At 33.1% G+C, this 17612-nt stretch overlaps 1 protein-coding gene and 1 pseudogene across 1 annotated transcript; both read right to left on the bottom strand.

Moving 5' to 3' along the window:
* Positions 1–1213: 1213 nt before the first annotated feature.
* On the bottom strand, positions 1214–2135 carry LOC146405410 (olfactory receptor 2AJ1-like; annotated as a pseudogene).
* Positions 2136–14947: 12812 nt separating this feature from the next.
* Positions 14948–15904, bottom strand: LOC100622735 (olfactory receptor 2AJ1-like). Its single transcript, XM_013991997.1, has one exon. It carries the CDS (start codon positions 15902–15904, stop codon positions 14948–14950), a length of 957 nt encoding a protein of 318 aa, XP_013847451.1.
* Positions 15905–17612: the final 1708 nt, after the last annotated feature.

The raw sequence follows: 17612 nt of genomic DNA, 5'->3' as shown, positions 1-17612 counted from the left end.
AATGTAATTTATTAAAATTTTTAACAACCATTATTATTATAACATTAACTAAATAATATTAAATGAATATCATATAGTAAAAATATTTAATATTATAATACAAATGATGTGCTTTGAATAAAATTTATTCATTTAAAAATAATAATACATTTAATTATTTTCATGTTGCATTGAGATATAATTGGCAGATAACATTGATGACATTAAGAAAATGATGTTTTGATACATGTATAAATTACAAAAAGATTATCGCAATAAGTTTAGTTGAAATCAATCACCAACAATTACAATTTTTTTCTTGTCATGAGAATTTTAAAAAAATCTACTCTTTTAGCAACTTTCAAATACATACTATATCATTTTGACTATAAAAATCACTATGCTATTCATTATATCCCTAGTACTTACATATCTCATAATGAGAAATTTTACCTCTGTCAACTTTCACCTATTTTGCCTATGAATTTTTGGAAATTTTTGATACAATTGTAATGTTTGAAATATAATCTTAGTTTCATAAAAGTACAGAAATTATTGGATCTCTCTCTCCCTGTCTATCTATCTATCTATCTATCTATCTATTCTTTCTTTATAATATCTTATAAAAAATAATTTTTTTGGAGTTCATGTTGTGGCTCAGCAGGTTACCACCCCAACTAATATCCATGAGAATGTGGGTTCAATCCCTGAACCTGCTCAATGGTTTAAGGATCTGGCAATGCCAGTGAGCTGTAGTCTAAATGCATATGTAGCTCAAATGTCATGTTGCTGTGTCTGTGGTGCAGGCAGGCAGCTTTAGCTCTAATTTGACTCTTACTAGGGGAACTTCCATGTGCTACAGGTGCAACCCCAAGATAAAAAGATAAAAAAAGATAAATTTTATAAATTCTAACAATTTTAGTAGGAGAAAATAGGAATCCTTGAAAAATCTTTGATTTTCTGTTAGTAACTTGGGTGATTATAACTGATACCAGAGAGTGAAAGATATATATTTTAGATATATGTATTTATAAAACAAATAACTGTGATAATTTGATTTATTATTTTCAGTTTTGAAAGCATCTACTTCTTTCCCCATTTGAAAAGATAAAAATGTTTATTTCATAAAAATCATTATTAAAAAATGTTTATTTTCTCTTAAGGGATATGAAAAACAGATCCTCTATATACAAATATGGAAATAGAGAATATGTATTTCAAGTATTTTTTTCCATTATTTTTTATGGAGAAAATTACTTTTGATCATATTTTGTAGTGCTTTTAGAACACCTTTATTTCTAAAACTGTAGATAATTGTGTTGAAAGAGGATGTGAAAATGGTATAGAATATTGCTGGGGACTTACCTTTGACTGGAGTGTGGTACCATTTGGTTTCATATATGTGAAAATAAATGACTCATAGTCCATGATGACCAAAACCACATGAAAGAAACAGTTAAAGAATTATTTTTCCATTCTTGTCATGACTTCACTTGGAGTACAGCAATGAGAATTTGGACATAAGAGGCAAAGATTAGGAAGAAAGTGATGAGCAGGAAAATGATGACACTTACATAAACTCCTCTTTCATAGTGTGTTGTGACCACACAGGACAACACCAACATGGCTGGGACTTCACAGAAAAAGTGGTTTTTGAGACACAGAAGGGAAAGTGAAGTGCATAAGCTGTGTGAACAATGGAGTTGACTGTCCCAATAAGTCAGGGCACTGCAGCCATGAGGATGCTGACAATCATTCATAAGAATGGGATAGCACAGTAGATGAGAGATGGCTACCTAACAATCATAGGACATCACTGACAGAGGAAAGGCACAACACCCAAGAGGGTGAGGGACAGAAATATTTGGAAGCCACAACCCGAAAATGAAATAATACTATTGCTTGACAGAAAGTCAGTGATCATTTTGGAAACAATGTTGGAAATACGCAAGATATCCACAAAAAAAGAGATGCTGAGCAGGAAATCAGAGCGTGGAGTCATAAATCCCTGTGGATAAGGAGAAAAATGCATTTTCTGTTATAGTCATAATAAAAATAATTAATGTAAAGGAGAAGAAAATCAGGCTTGTTTGGGAAGACGAGAAGAGTCCCAAAAGAATGAAGACATTGCTGAAAGCGTGATTCTCATGTCCCATCAATAATTCTTTTTTTACCTATGAATAAATAAATAGCTAAACAGAAGGGAAAGAAAAATTAATGTATATCTCAAATTCCTTTACATTTAGCTGCATACTAAAATGAGTTAGTGACACATATCTTGCAATTAATGCTAAAGGACTTTCAGCCAGGTTTTGATATAGGTATGTCTTATAATAATGGAAATTTACTATTGAATCAACTATTTTATTTCATTATAAAATAAAGCCTTTAATTCTATATTTAATTCCCTGGAACATTAACACCCTTTTGCTATGATATTGAAAAGTTTAAAATCAGCTTATGAATGTGGTTTGCTGGATGTTTGCATGTAAAATTGGTCCTTGTCTGTTCTGATTACAGTTCAGTAAAACTTGATGTAGACATAGATTCAGACTTCAGGCAGTGGTACCTCTCATATACTGGCTTATCATAAATAAGTGTTTAAAATCAATGATTAATGACAACTCAAATTTAGTATACCTGTATACAAAATTCTTGATTTTTTCTTTGCTTCCTAGAATCATTTTTTTTGTTTTGATTTTGCTTTTTCCATTAATGATGTACTTTGCTATAGCAATCCTGATTTGAGTCAATACTTCCATTTTAGTGTTAATAAGTATGGACAATGTTTATTTGCACCGAATCTCTGGACAATTGTAGGCTTTCAAATGCTTATTAAAAAAATTATTGCTTTAAGTTTGGCCTCTAATATCAAAGGTTTCCAATGATGCTTCAAATATATTTACCTTTTTAGATTGTTTTGTTGTCTCCACAAGATTATCTATCATTTTGTCTTCAAGTATTGGAAGAAGTCCTTCAGTTCATAATACATTACCAAACTCCTTAATCATCTTACTTCTAACACATTCTCCCAATCTCTATGAAGCAATTAAAGTTTTGACAATTCTCTTTTATAATACTTTGCCCAATAAATCAATCAGGCATCTGGAACATCCTACCATGACATGGAATGATGGACATAATGCCTGCAATGACATCCAGGATCTTGAATGAAAACTATTATTGAAGCCAAAGAAGAATGATTGAGTTTTGAGCTTCCTAATTCTAAGTTAAACAGTGGAGAAACATACATCACATGCCACATAGCCTAATCCACATTTGTGCAACTCTTACTCATCATAAAGTACATTTCTCTCCATTTAGCTTCAGTATTTCCTTCTTTAATAATGCTAAATCTCAGAAAAGGGATGTAACATGTAGTTTACATCTCCATATCTTCTAGAAGAAACTTATAGCCTAATTGTAGAAAATGCTATTTTTAGTTACAGATGCAGCCATATCTCAATCCTTTCTCAAAGGGAATTGAAAAACTTTGTGGTCTTTACTCAGTGAATTTACTATACTTTAATCATTCTTATCATTTTTCATTTATCAAAATTCTCAAAATGCATTATATATCCATTAATTTTGATGTAACTAAATTCGAAATAATTTTCATTTTTCTACCAGATATGTCATTATATAAATGAATCATACAGAATATTACTTTAAATTTAGATTTACTGGAGATAATTTATCACTAATCTTGGTAAGACTGCACAATTATAGGTTAAACAAATGTTTACATGCTTCTAATTTTTTCTTTACATTAAAGTTTTGACAGTAAGGCAAACAAAAGAAAAAACACCTAATTATTTTCTTTCTGAAAAATATTTATTTATCTATTTATTTATTTATCTTGCTTTTGAAGGCCATGCCTGTGGCATATGGAAGTTCCTAGACTAGGGGTGGAATTGGAGGGGCAATTGCTGACCTATGAATTAACCACAGCAACACAGGATCTGAGCTGTTCACATTTCTATTTTATACTATATGACTGTCATTTTTGTTTTTTGAACTTTTCTATTAACTTATAATATCAATGACCCACTCAATAAAATGCTTATGAACTCTATCATAAAATTCAAATGTCAGACTTAGTGTGCAAATGCTTCAAAAAAATCTGATTGTTACTAATAATTCAATAAACTAAATGAACTTCCATTGAAGACACAGAAATCACCCAATGAATTTCCCTAAAAATTTATACAATAAAATCATGACTAATTTTTAAGAAGTTGATATAGAATATGAGTACAAAAATGTATAATAGATAATCACCTAGCCTTGGGGTATATCTGCTACTGACTTAAATATTTAGGTTAACAAGGGAGCAATATAAGCTAAAATTTTTCCAATGCTTTGAATAGAAAATATAACACAAATACACACCAACAAAATATTTCATTTTATGTCTCATCATAATATAAAACACTAATCAGACATTAAAGTATAGCTGAAATGAATTTCTATTAAATCAGGATGATAATGGTACCTCCCTCATAGGGTTCTTTTGAAGATCAAATGAGAAACTAAGAAGCACATTAAAAAATATATATGCACACATATATACATACATGCACACACATGGAACATAGTAAATACTCAAACTAAGTATTATTTTTTCTATGACTATAATTTTGTTTCTATAATTATTCTATTAGTATTTCTATAATTAGATTATTTTTTATTATTTTTCATATGGAAAATAGGCATTTAAGCTATTATATATGGAAAAGACAAAAAGAAAAGGGAGAAATATTGGAATATGAGAGAATATAACCAAGTAAATAGAAATAAATTTCATTGAGATGAATCAGAAGTTCAGCTGTACTCACTACAGGATAAAACTGATCTAGAAATTTCTCTGGGAGAGAAACAAACTCAGCATGTTGAATAAGAATGGTTGGATTGGTTTCCTCAACCACATACACACAGAATTGTGTGTGAAAAAGTAAAGCAATGTTTCTTACTGCTTCTTTTTCTGAAAAAAATCAGCTGATCTCCTCAAAATTTCATTTTATAATAACAAATGATGTTTTTGTCATACATTTCTTGTCCTTCAGACTTCAATGTACTGCATCATATCTAAGGGAATTACTGATGGATGATCTTATTTCTGCCTCTTCTTGATGCCTCTCCAGTTTAAAAGAATCTTCTGATTAGTGTCTCACAGTGATATCAAATTCATCATGTGTAATACTGAGCTGCCAAAAAAGTCCTCTGAAATAATAAGTATCACTACGTATAGTTGCCCCAAATGGAAATCAGAAAATCATCCTGACTTCTCATCTCTGCCATCTTCCATGTGCTAATCTCCATTACCACCTTCCACCTATGTAAAATCCTCTCATAGCATACCATATGTGGCCATGATGGCTCTAAGGCTTTGATCATCATACTCTTCTCTTTTAATTAAACAGATCTGTATGAGCTCAGCACCACTCACATTATGTCACATACTTCCCATCTCTCCTTGAAGCCAGTGGAGTGTGGTCAATTAAGTAAATTTGGACAACAGAAGGATATTAGGATTGGATGCACACATCTTCCTTGTTCCTACATTCTGCTAGTTAGAATATGCGCATGTAATAATGCTTGGTTCTGCATTCTTCCTGTAAGTATTGTACAGGCAACAAAGCTCAGGGATTTAGGAACAGAAATCTGTGAAATGACATTAACTTACTATTGATCATGACAAAGGGGGGTATTAGTATGAAAGAACTCACCAAGTTTTTCCAAAAAATTGATTGGGGAAGGGAAAAAGCAACCATAATTATTTATTATCTTTAACATTCCTATTGGATTATAAATTTTTGGAGGTAACAGATCTAGTAGTATTCAAGTGTATTTTATTCAAAAAGATTAAAATAGTTTTATGAGACAGAAATATTATAATATTATAATGATAATTCAGTTAATCCTGAGCCTCCACCGTCTTCCCACATCAATACAGTTTTCTGTTATAGGTTAGGTTATTTTTTTCTAGAACATAGTTTAAAGAATGCAAATAGCCCACTGTGTTACATTCCATATACATTACATTAAAAACACAAATAAATAAAATAAAATCTTATCATTATTTCCTATTCCCTATGAAACCAAAGTATTTACTTTTATGTAATATTGCTTTTCTTGATTTTTTTGCATCTTTGCCCATCACACCCATAGTCTTTCTTCCAGATAGTTTTCTCCACCATTTCTCAGGGCTTTGATGTCTTCTACTCCCTAAGATTTTACATTAAATCTTCCTTGTGTGCAAACTTCCTTGCTCTATTTAGTCATGTTTCCCATTTTCAGGTTCTACAACAGAAAGACCCATGCAGCTCTCTCAGGGGGAACTACTAGAGCATAAGGCATGAATTATGAGAGACAATGTATAATACTATGACACAAAAAAACCTCCTACAGAGAGCCTTTCTCCAACGTTGAGAAATGTGACTAATTTACTACATACATAAAAAAAAAACAAATAACAATTTAGACAAAATAAGATGTCTGAGAAACATGATCCAGTCAAAGGAATGAGATAAAATTCCAGGAGAACAAAGTGAAATACAGATAGACAATCTACCCAAGAAAGAGTTCAGACAGACAATGGTGAGGATGATCAAACAACTAAGGGGAAGAATGCATTCACAGAGTGAGAAATTAGAAGTGTTTAACAAATAGATGGAAAATATAAACAACAAGAGATGATGTATATAATAACTGAAATGAAAAAATTCACAAGAAGGAATCAATAGTAGACAAAAATATACAGAAGAATGGATCCATGAACTGAAAGATAGACTAATGGAAATCACTGCTGATGAACAGAAAAGAAAATAAAGAAAGAAAAGAAAAAAAAAGATTTAAAATAAATGAGGACAGTGTGAGACCTCTGAGATAATATCAAGTGCACAAATATTTACATTTATATGGATCCCAGAAGGAGAAGAGATAAACAAGATGAGAAAATATGTGAAATGGTAATAGCTGAAAACCTCCCTAACCTGAGAAAGGAAATATTCACCCAAATTCAAGAAACACAGAGAGTCCCATATAGGAGAAAATGCCAAGACGCATTTTAATTAAAATGTCAAAAATTAAACATAAAGAGATAATATTAAAAACAGCTAGGGAAAATCAACAAATAACATAAAGGGGACTCCCATAAGGCCATTAACTGTTTTTTCATCAGAAACTACAAACCACCAAGAGGTAAAATGATATATTTAAAGTGATGAAAGGGAAAATCCTGCAACCAAGCATTCTCTCCCGAGTGATGATCATGTTCAGATTTGATGGAGAAAACAAATTTTACAGACAAGCGAAAGCTAAAAGAAGTCAACAACACAAAATAAATTTTACAGCAAATGTTAAAAGAAATACTCTAAGCAAAAAAGAAAAATACACAACTTGAAACAAGAAAAGTATGACAGAAAATCTCACTGTTAAAGGCAAACATAACTTATGGTAGGAAATCTTCCCACATATAAAACTACTGAGGAGGTTAAAAGACAAATGTAGCAAAATAATCTGTATCTACAAGTACTTTAGAGATATACAAAACAATTAGATGTAAAATATATCAAAACGGTAATTGTGAGGGAAGGAGAGTAGAAACGCAGGATTTTAAAAATGCATTTGAAATTAAGAGATCAACAACATAAAACCTATATGTGTGTATGTATATGTATGTGTGTGTATATATATGTATATACATATATATGTATACACACACACGTATATATATATATATATATATATATATATATATATATATCAACTTATACAGAAACTTCATGGTATCTGCAAACAAAATGTCTGTAAATCTATAGTAGCTCTACACATAAAAAAGAAAAATGACTCCAAAAATAACATTAAAGATAATCATCAGATGACAAGATAAGAGAAAAAAGAAGAAAGGGGAAATAAACACCTACAAAACAAACACAAAACAATTTAAAAAATGACAATAAGAACATACATATCAATAATAAATATAAATTGACTAACTACTCTAACCAAAAGACATACTGTGTCTGAATGGATACAAAAATAAGGCCCACATGGAGTTCCTGCTGTGGCAAAATGAGATTGGAGTTCTCTCTTAGCACCAGGATGCAGGTTTGATCCCTGGCCTACCACAGCAGGTTAAAGGATCCAGTACTACAGCTGCTACAGGGTAGGTCCTAGCTGCTTTGATCTGATCACTGGGGACTCCATAAGCTAGGGGGCAGCCAAAAAAGAAAAAAAATTAAGACAGGCATAAATGGTGCCTACAAGAGACTCACTTCAGATCTAGAGATACATACAGACTGAAAGTGAGATATGAAAAAAGATATTCTATGCAAATGGAAATGAAAAGAAAGCTGGAGTAGAATTACTTATATCAGACAAAATATATTTCAGAATAAAGATTTTTACAAGAGACAAAGAAGGACAATACCTAATGATAAAGGCATCAATCCCAGAAGATAAGCCAATTGCAAATATATATGCTTTCATTATCTATACTGAAAACTTCAATATAAAAGTAAATGTTTAAAAACATAAATATCTAAAATATACAAACAACTTATACAAATCAACAGCAAAAAAGCCAACAACCCAATGGAGAATGGGCAAAAGACCTGAGTAGCCATTTCTCCAAGGAGGATATATAGATAGCCAATGAGCACATGAAACAATGCTCAACATCCCTGATTATTAGAGAAAAGCAAATCAAAACCACCATGAGGTATCACCTCACACCAGTCAGAATGGCCATCATTAATAAGTCCACAAATAGAAAGTGCCGGAGGGGTTGTGGAGAAAAGGGAACCCTCCTGCACTGTTGGTGGGAATGTAAGCTTATAAAGCCACTAGGGAGAACAGTATGGAGGTACCTTAGAAAACTATACATAGAACTCCCAGATGACCCCACAATCCCACTCTTGGGTATATATCCGAACAAAACTTTCCTTCAAAAATACACATGCACCCATATGTTCATTGCAGCTATATTCACTATAGCCAAGACATGGAAACAACGGAAATGTCCATCAATAGAGGATTAGATTAGGAAGATGTGGTATATATACACAATGGAATACTACTCAGCCATAAAAAAGAATAAAATAATTCCATTTGCAGCAACATGGATGGAACTAGAGACTCTCATCCTGAGGGAAGTAAGTCAGAAAGAGAAAGACAAATACCATATGATATCACTTATATCTGGAATCTAATTATATGTCACAAATGAACCTTTCCACAGAAAAGAAAACCATGGACTTGGAGAATTGACTTGTGGTTACCTGGGGGTTGGGGGAGGGAGTGGGATGGATTGGGATTCTTGGGGTTAACTATTGCTTTTGGAAGGGATTAACAATGAGATCCTGCTGTGTAAAAAAAATTAAAAATTAAAAAAATAATTTGTGATACACTTAAAGGGGTACTATATGTAAGCAAGAATGACAGGTTGATTTCACACTTACAATTAAATCAATGTAATTAATGTCATTATACATTAAAAATAAAATAGGTTAATAATAAAAAATAAAAATAGCATAAGTAGATAAATTGATAGTAATACAATAATATGAGGAGACTGTATTTTTTAATTTTATTGGTCTAGTTAATTTAAATGTTATGTTAATTTCTTCTGTACAGAAAAGTGGCTCAGTTATATATATAATTTTTCTTTTTCATATTCTTTTCCATTACAGTTTATCACAGGATATTGAATATATTTCCCCATGCTATAGACTAGAACCTCATTGCTTATCCATCCTATAGATACTAATTTGCATCTGCTAATCCTGGTCCCCCAACCTTTCCCTAACCTGCCCCACCAGAAACCACTAGGCCATTCTCTACATCTGTGAGTCTATTTCTATTCATAGATGTGTTATTTTGTGCCATGTTTTAGATTCCACATATAAATAATATCCTATAGTGTTCGTCTTTCTCTGTCTATGTTACTTCACTTTATGTTGATTTCTAGGGCCATCCATGTTCCTTTAAATGGCATTATTTCATTCTTTTTTATGGCTTGAGGACTATTCCATTGTATATTTATCACATGTTTTCTTATAAAGAATATGTATTACATATGTTTTATCCATTCCTCTGTTGATGAGCATTTATGTTAACTCCATATGGAGTGCTGCAATGAACACCAGGGTACATGTAGCTTTTTTTTTTTTTTTCTTTTTGTCCTTTTGCCTTTTCTAAGGCCACTCCCATGGCATATGGAGGTTCCCAGGCTAGGGGTCCATTCGGAGCTGCAGCCACTAGCCTACGCCAGAGCCACAGCAACACAGGATCCGAGCCACGTCTGCGACCTACACCACAGCTCACGGCAATGCCGGATCTTTAGCCCACTGAGCAAGGCCAGGGATCGAACCTGCAACCTCATAGTTCCTAGTCAGATTCGTTAGCCACTGTGCCACGATGGAAACTCCAGATGTAGCTTTTTGAATTATGGTTTCGTCTGGATAGATGCCCAGGATTTCTGGATCATATGGTAGTTCTATTTTTATTTTTTTGAGGAGTATCCATAGTTGTTTTCCATAGTTGTTGTAACAGTTTATATTCCCCCCAAGAGGATAATCAGGCTCCCTTTTCTCTGCACCCTTTCCAAGATTTAGTTTTTATAGACTTTTTGATGCTGGCCATTCTGGCTGGTGTAAGAAGGTACCTCATCATAGTTTTGATTTCCATTTATCTAATAATTAGTGATGTTGAGCATCTTTTCACATGCTTTTTGGCCATCTATTTGTCTTCTTTGGAGAAATGTCTATTCCGTCCTTCTGCCCTTTTTTTTTGGATTTTTTTTTTAATACTGAGCTTCAGGGTTATTTGTATATTTTGGAGATTAATCCCTTGTTAGTCACTTCATCCGCAAATATTTTCTCCCAATCTGTGGGTTTTTTTCATTTCATTTATGGTTTTCTGGGTTGTGCAAAAACTTTAAGTTTAATTAGGTCCCACTTGTTTATTTTTGTTTTTATTTTCATTACTCTAGGAGATGAATCCAAGAAGGTATTGTTACAGTTTATGTCAGAGAGTGCTCAGGCTATGTTTTCCTTTAAGAGTTTTAGTATCAAGTCTTACATTTGTCTTTAATCCATTTTTTGTTTATTTTTGTGTATGGTATTAGAGAATATCCTATCCTCATTCTTACATGTAGTTGTCCAGTTTTTCCAGCACAACTTTCTGAAGAGACTGTTTTTTCTCCATTTTATATTTTTGCATTTTTTGTCATATATTAGTTGACTGTAGGTGTGTGATTTTAATTCTGGGCTTTCTATCTGTTCCATTGATCTATATTTCTGTTTTTGTGCCATTACCATATTATTTTGATGACTGTAGATTTGTAGTATTGTTCGAAGTCAGAGAACCTGATTCCTCCACCTCCATTTTTCTTTCTTAGGTTGCTTTAGCTATATGGGGTATTTTATATTTCCATACAATATTTTTTTGTTGTTGTTCTATAGCTATATTACAGATGCTGTCCTATAGGAGTGAGTGTTCCAAACCCCATGTCAGGTTCCCAGGCTGTGGGTCTGACATTGTATGGAGGAGCTGTTGGAGAATCAGACATTTAAGATCAGTGGGGCTTGAGCATTGAAAATCCAATGTACTGAGGAAACAGACACTCCTCTCTTGGAGGGCACACACAGGTTTTCATGTGCACTGGGTTCCAGGGAAAAACAGGGACTCCATAAGAATCTGGTCACACTTATCTGCAGGTGATGGAGAGTCTCCTGGAAAAGCAGGGGCCAGCTGTGTCTCACTGTGAGGGAAAGATATTGAAGGTAGAGTTAGTAGGGAATAATCATTGATGTGACCTCCCCTGGAGGTGGCCATTTTGTAAAAATCTGACCCCACACATCGGGGCTGAGAAGTTCCATGCCAAACAACTAAAAGAAAGGAAAACCACTCCACCCATTGGCAAGCAGACTCCATAAAGTTCTCCTAGACACATAGATAACTCTAACTACATTCAGAGACAAAGCCCCACCTGTCATAGGGACAAGACTCAGCTCCACTCACCAGTGGACAGGCACCAGTCCCTCCCATTGGGAAGCTTGCCACAAGAGCTCGTATCAGCTTTAAGGAGATCACACAGAAAGCTAGACAAAATGAAACAGCAAAGAAATGTTAGAAAGATGAAGAAATAGTCCAAATCTGCAGAAGAAAAGCTAAGCGAAGCAGAGATAAGCAACTTCCACGAAAAAGACTTTAAAATAATAATAGTAAGGATGATTCAAGAACTCAGGAAAAAAAATGGAGGCAAAGATGGATAATTTACAAGAAATATTTAACAAAGATTTAGAATATTTAAAGAATAAACAAGGAGAGATATTTATGTTCAGAGATGTGTGAACAATAGAACAACTAAAATGAAAAATTCACTGGATGGAACCAATAACAGATTAGAGGATGCAGAAGAACAAATGAGTGGGGTGGAAAATATGCTAGTGGAAATCACTGATATGGAAGAGAATAAAGAAAAAAAATGTTTCTGTTTTGTATACAGATACATTTGCATTAATTTTTTTTAGATTCCACATATAAGTGAGGTCATATAATATCCATCTTTTTCTGACTTGATTCACTTAGTGTGATAATGTCTAGGTCCATCCATGTTGTTATACATAGTAAAATTTCATTTTTACAACTGAGGAATTGTCCATTGTACATCTGACTATCAATATGTTCTTAAACCAATCATCTGTTGATGAGTGCTTGAATTTTTCCATGTCTTGGCTAATGTAAATAGTACTGCTATGGACATTGAGGTGCATGTATCTTTTTGAATTAGAATGTTTATATTTTCTGGATATATGCCCAGGACTGGGATTTCTGGAATTTTTCAGGATATCCTTATCAAATACTGGATTTTTTGCTTCTAGCAAAGAATGAGTAGGGCAGTCTCACCCCTACTCCTTATCTTAGTTTTCCTTTCCTGTGGTTTTATTTACCAAAGATCAGCCATGGCTATGGTCTTAAAATGCTAAATGGAAATTTACAGAACTAAACAACTAATATATATATATATTAACTAATAATAACAACTAATATATATATATTTATATATTACATTAATATATTTATATATATTATATATATATTAACTAATAATAACAACTATATATATATATTTGATCTTTTGTCTTTTTAGAGCTGCACCCACTGCATATGGAGGTTCCCAGGCTAAGGGTCGAATCAGAGCTATGGCTGCAGCTCTCAGCACAGCCACAGCAATGCTGGATCCAGGCCGTGTCTGCAACCTACACCACGGCTCACAGCAATGCTGGATCCTCAACCCACTGACCAAGGCCAGGGATTAAACCCACAACTTCATGGTTCCTAGTCAGATTTGTTTCCTGTGCACCATGATGGGAACCCCAACAGCTTATACATTTTCAATAGTGAGAGACCAGATTCACATAACATTTTCTTCTGTCTATTGCCATAATTGTTCTATTTCTCTGTTGTTGTAAACATCTTATTGTGCCTAATAAATAAATTATTATTTATCATAGGTATTCATGCATAGAAAAAAAATCATATATAGTATTGTGTATTATCCATAGTTTTAGGCATCCACTTGGGGCCTTGGAACATATTCCCTGTGGATATATATATAGTGTGTATATATACAGACACGTATATTTGTACATATTTCTTATTTAAGTAACAAAAATTTCAAAGCAAACCATTTGGTAAATATTGGATATTTTAAGTGGAATTTATGAATAATTCTTGTTTGGGAAACTTCCAGGAGGGGGCAAAGTGGTAAATGTGTTAGTATTGGTTTGTAATTTTATGTGGTTAAACATTTTATTTCCTTCAAATTTCATCAATTAAACTGAGTAGGGGGTAGGAACAGAAATTGCTTATGCCCACTAGACTGCTGCTGGACTCTCTCTACATGATCTCTTCCATGCTGAGGTGCAGCCCTCTTCTTTAGACATAACAATGAAGAGTCAGGGACACTGGCTGTGACAAGGAATGGATGAATGTGTTCACATTCTATTATGCAATAATTTTTGCTTCTTATGTATGAAAACACGGGTTGAGCATTTCAAAGTTCTGTATTTCCCATATTTAGAAAGCATTTTTATATAGATTGAATGCTATTGTTAAATAATGTATAATAAATGTTAATCTCATTAACATTAACTAAAGACTATTAAATGAATGTCATAATGATGTTTATTTAATAACATAAACAATATTCACTGAATATGTTATTTAATAATGAGAATACATTTATTTTTTCCTATGCCATTGAGATAATAACAAATATAACATTGTCTTAGATTTAGGTGAAAAGCATGATGTATTACATGTATATATTGTAAAAATATTACCACAATAAGTTCAGGTATGTCCATCAGCACGCACAGGAACATTTCTTCTTGTGATAAGAGCTTTTGAAATTTACTCTCTTAGCAACTTTCAAACAAGCAGTATAGCCTTGGTCACCATAGTCATCACCAGGACTTATTTATCTCAGAATTTCCAGTTTTTATATTTTCTCCACCTTAATCATTTTCACTAAGAACTTGTATAAACTTTGATAACTTTTTTAAAGTTTTGAAATATCATTTCACAGTTTCCCTCTTTCTTTCTTGCTCTCACCATACATATGTGTGTAGAACATGTATACAATGTGATGCTATTATAAAAGATAAATTTTAGAAATTTGTACAATTTTAGTGAGAGAATAATTGAGGCCTTTAGTCATCTTTTTCTTTCCCTAAGTGGCTGTGGTGATTATAATTGGTAACATAGATTGATAGATACAGTTTTAGATATATGTATTTATAAAATAACTATTTGTGGCAAATTTACTATTATCAAGCTTTTGGAAACATCTCTTTCTTTCCACCTTGGAGAGAGAAAAACTCTAATATTTTTCTAGAGATATGGACAAAATATAAACTCTAAATATTTAGTATAGAAATAGACAACAACACCTACTTTAAGCATTTTCCCTAGAATTTTTATGGAGAAAATTACTTTTGATCATATTTTTCATTGCCTCTAAAACATCCTTATTCCTAATACTATAGATAATTGGATTGAAAGATGGTGTGAGGATGGTATAGAATATTGCCAGAAACTTATCTTGGCCTGGAATGTGGTACTTTTTAGGTTTCATATATGTAAAAATAAATGGCCCATAGTACATGATGATCACAATCATGTGGAAGAAACAGGTAGAAAACGACTTTTTCCATGCTTCTGATGATTTCATTTGGAGGACAGTAAGGAGAATTTGGACATAAGAGGCAAAGATGAGGGAGAAAGGGACAAGCAGGAAAATGATGCCACTTACATAAACTCCTCGTTCATAGTGTGTTGTGTCCACACAGGACAACACCAACATGGCTGGGAATTCACAGAAAAAGTGGTCAACGGCTCTTGAGCCACAGAAGGGAAAGTGCAGTGTGTAAGCTGTGTGAACAATGGAATTGACTGTCCCAATAAGCCAGGATCCTCCAGCCATGAGGATGCTGACATAGTCATTCATAAGAATGGGGTAGCGCAGTGGGTGACAGATGGCTACATAGCGATCATAGGACATTGCTGCCAGGAGAAGGCACTCACCACCCAAGAGGGTGAGGGAGAGAAATATTTGGAAGCCACAACCTGCAAATGAAATAGTCCTGTTGCCTGAGAGAAAGTTTATAATCATTTTGGGTACAATGTTGGAGACATGCAAGATATCCATGAAAGAGAGATGGCTGAGCAGAAAATACATTGGAGTGTGGAGTCGTGATTCCTTGTGAATAAGGAGAATCATGACTGAATTTTCTGTTACAGTCATAATAAAAATGATGACTATAAAGGAGAAGAAAATTAGACCTTTTTGGGAAGAGGAGAAGAGTCCCAAAAGAATGAAGTCACTGCTGAAAGTGTGATTCTCAGGTCCCATCTTCAATTTCTTCTTTTACCTATAATAAATAAACAAATACATAAATTAATAAGAGGTAAAGTGAAAATTAAGATAAATTATTATAAACTTCAAATTACTTTATACTCAGCAGTATCATAAAATATGCATATTGCTATTTTGCGATATTTTGCAAATAAAGCTAAAGGATTCTCACCAACTTTTGACTTGAGAATGTTTTACAGATGAACATTTTGTTGTTGAATCAACTAACAATTTTATTTATTATGAAATAAACAAGCATTATTTCTTTATTTAATTCCTTGGAATGTTAACACTATTTCACAGTAATTTTAAGCATTTTAAACGATTGGCATATGAATAAGTTTTGCATATTTATGCATGTGCAAAGGGTTCAGACCATTTTGCCTAGTTTGACTTAGAGGTCAGTAAAATTTCGTATGGATATAGGTTCAGATTGAAAGGAGTGGTGTCTCATAAACTGGCTAGTAATATATTGGTCTCTGAAATCAATGAATATTACTGACAAGTTAAAGTTAATATATCTGTATCTAAAGTCGACTTATCCCCACCACTTAGAATTATTTTGTCCCTCTGGTTTTGCTTTTTACATTAATGACTTACTTCGCTATAGTCAACCTAATTCAAAACTTAATAGTTCATTTTTTGTATTAAGAAGTATGGACATTGAATTCCAAATAATTAGCAGAGTCCCTGGACCATTGTAGGCTCTTAAATGTTTATTAAAAATATTAATTTATGTTTCTATGACCTCTGATATCAAAGTTGTTCTATAAAGCATCAATTACATTTATGTTCTAGAGAGTATGTTTTGTCTTCTCAAGAATGTCAATTATTTTGTCTTCAGATCTTAGATGAACTCCATAATATACTCCTTAACTCATTTATTATCTTATTTCTATCACCCCCTGCCCACATGAAGCATCTAAAGTTTTTACAACCATTTGTTTTCCCTCCTTTCTTAACCAATCAGGTATGAAATGCACTCCCATGTTACTGGAAAGATGAATACAATATATTCTATGATATAAACAAATGAATGAAAATTGTTCTTAAATCCAAGAATGTTCTAGTAGTGAATTTCCTTACTCTAAGTTGGAAAGTGGAAAAATCACGTGTCACAAAGCCTCTTCCACATATGTACAACTCTTACTCAAGGTAAGTTTTTTTCTTCCAATATAGCATCAAATTTTCCTTGTAAATTCTGATAAATGTCAAAAGAAGGAAACAAGATGGTAGAATAGAAGGACTCAACCCCACTTCCTCTCATGAGAACACCAACATCATATCTAACTGTTAAATAACAATTGACAAAAATGACTGGAAACTATAAAAAAAAGGTATCTACAGACAAATATAAGGAAGAAGCCACATAATATGGTGGGAGAGGTGCATTCATTATATAATCAAATCCCATACCCATCAGGTGGGTGACCTACAAACTGGAAAATAGCTATGTCATAGAAGCCCTCCCACAAGAGTGAGAGTTCTGAACCCCATGTCAGGTTCCCCATCCTGGGGGTCTGACATTGGGAGAAGGAGCCTTCAAAACATTTGGCACTGAATATCAGTGGGGTTTCAGTGCAGGATTTCCACAGGACTGAGAGAAACAGCTCCATTTTTGGAGGGTGCAAACAATGTTTCACATGCACTGGGTCTGAGGACAAATCAGTGACTCCATAAGAAGCTGTGGCAGAACTACCTTTGG

The sequence above is a fragment of the Sus scrofa genome, chromosome 2, assembly GCF_054392235.1.
Source record: "Sus scrofa isolate SSC_HxYL_T2T_F1_AM1 chromosome 2, Sscrofa_HxYL_maternal_Yorkshire_Landrace_v2.0, whole genome shotgun sequence".
Taxonomy (NCBI): domain Eukaryota; kingdom Metazoa; phylum Chordata; class Mammalia; order Artiodactyla; family Suidae; genus Sus; species Sus scrofa.
The sequence above is the reverse complement of the archived record's forward strand: the minus strand, read 5'-3'. Positions and strand labels throughout refer to the sequence as shown.

Excerpts from the sequence above, each read along its gene's own strand:
- LOC100622735 (XM_013991997.1), bottom strand. The coding sequence starts at position 15,904 with ATGGGACCTGAGAATCACACTTTCAGCAGTGACTTCATTCTTTTGGGA.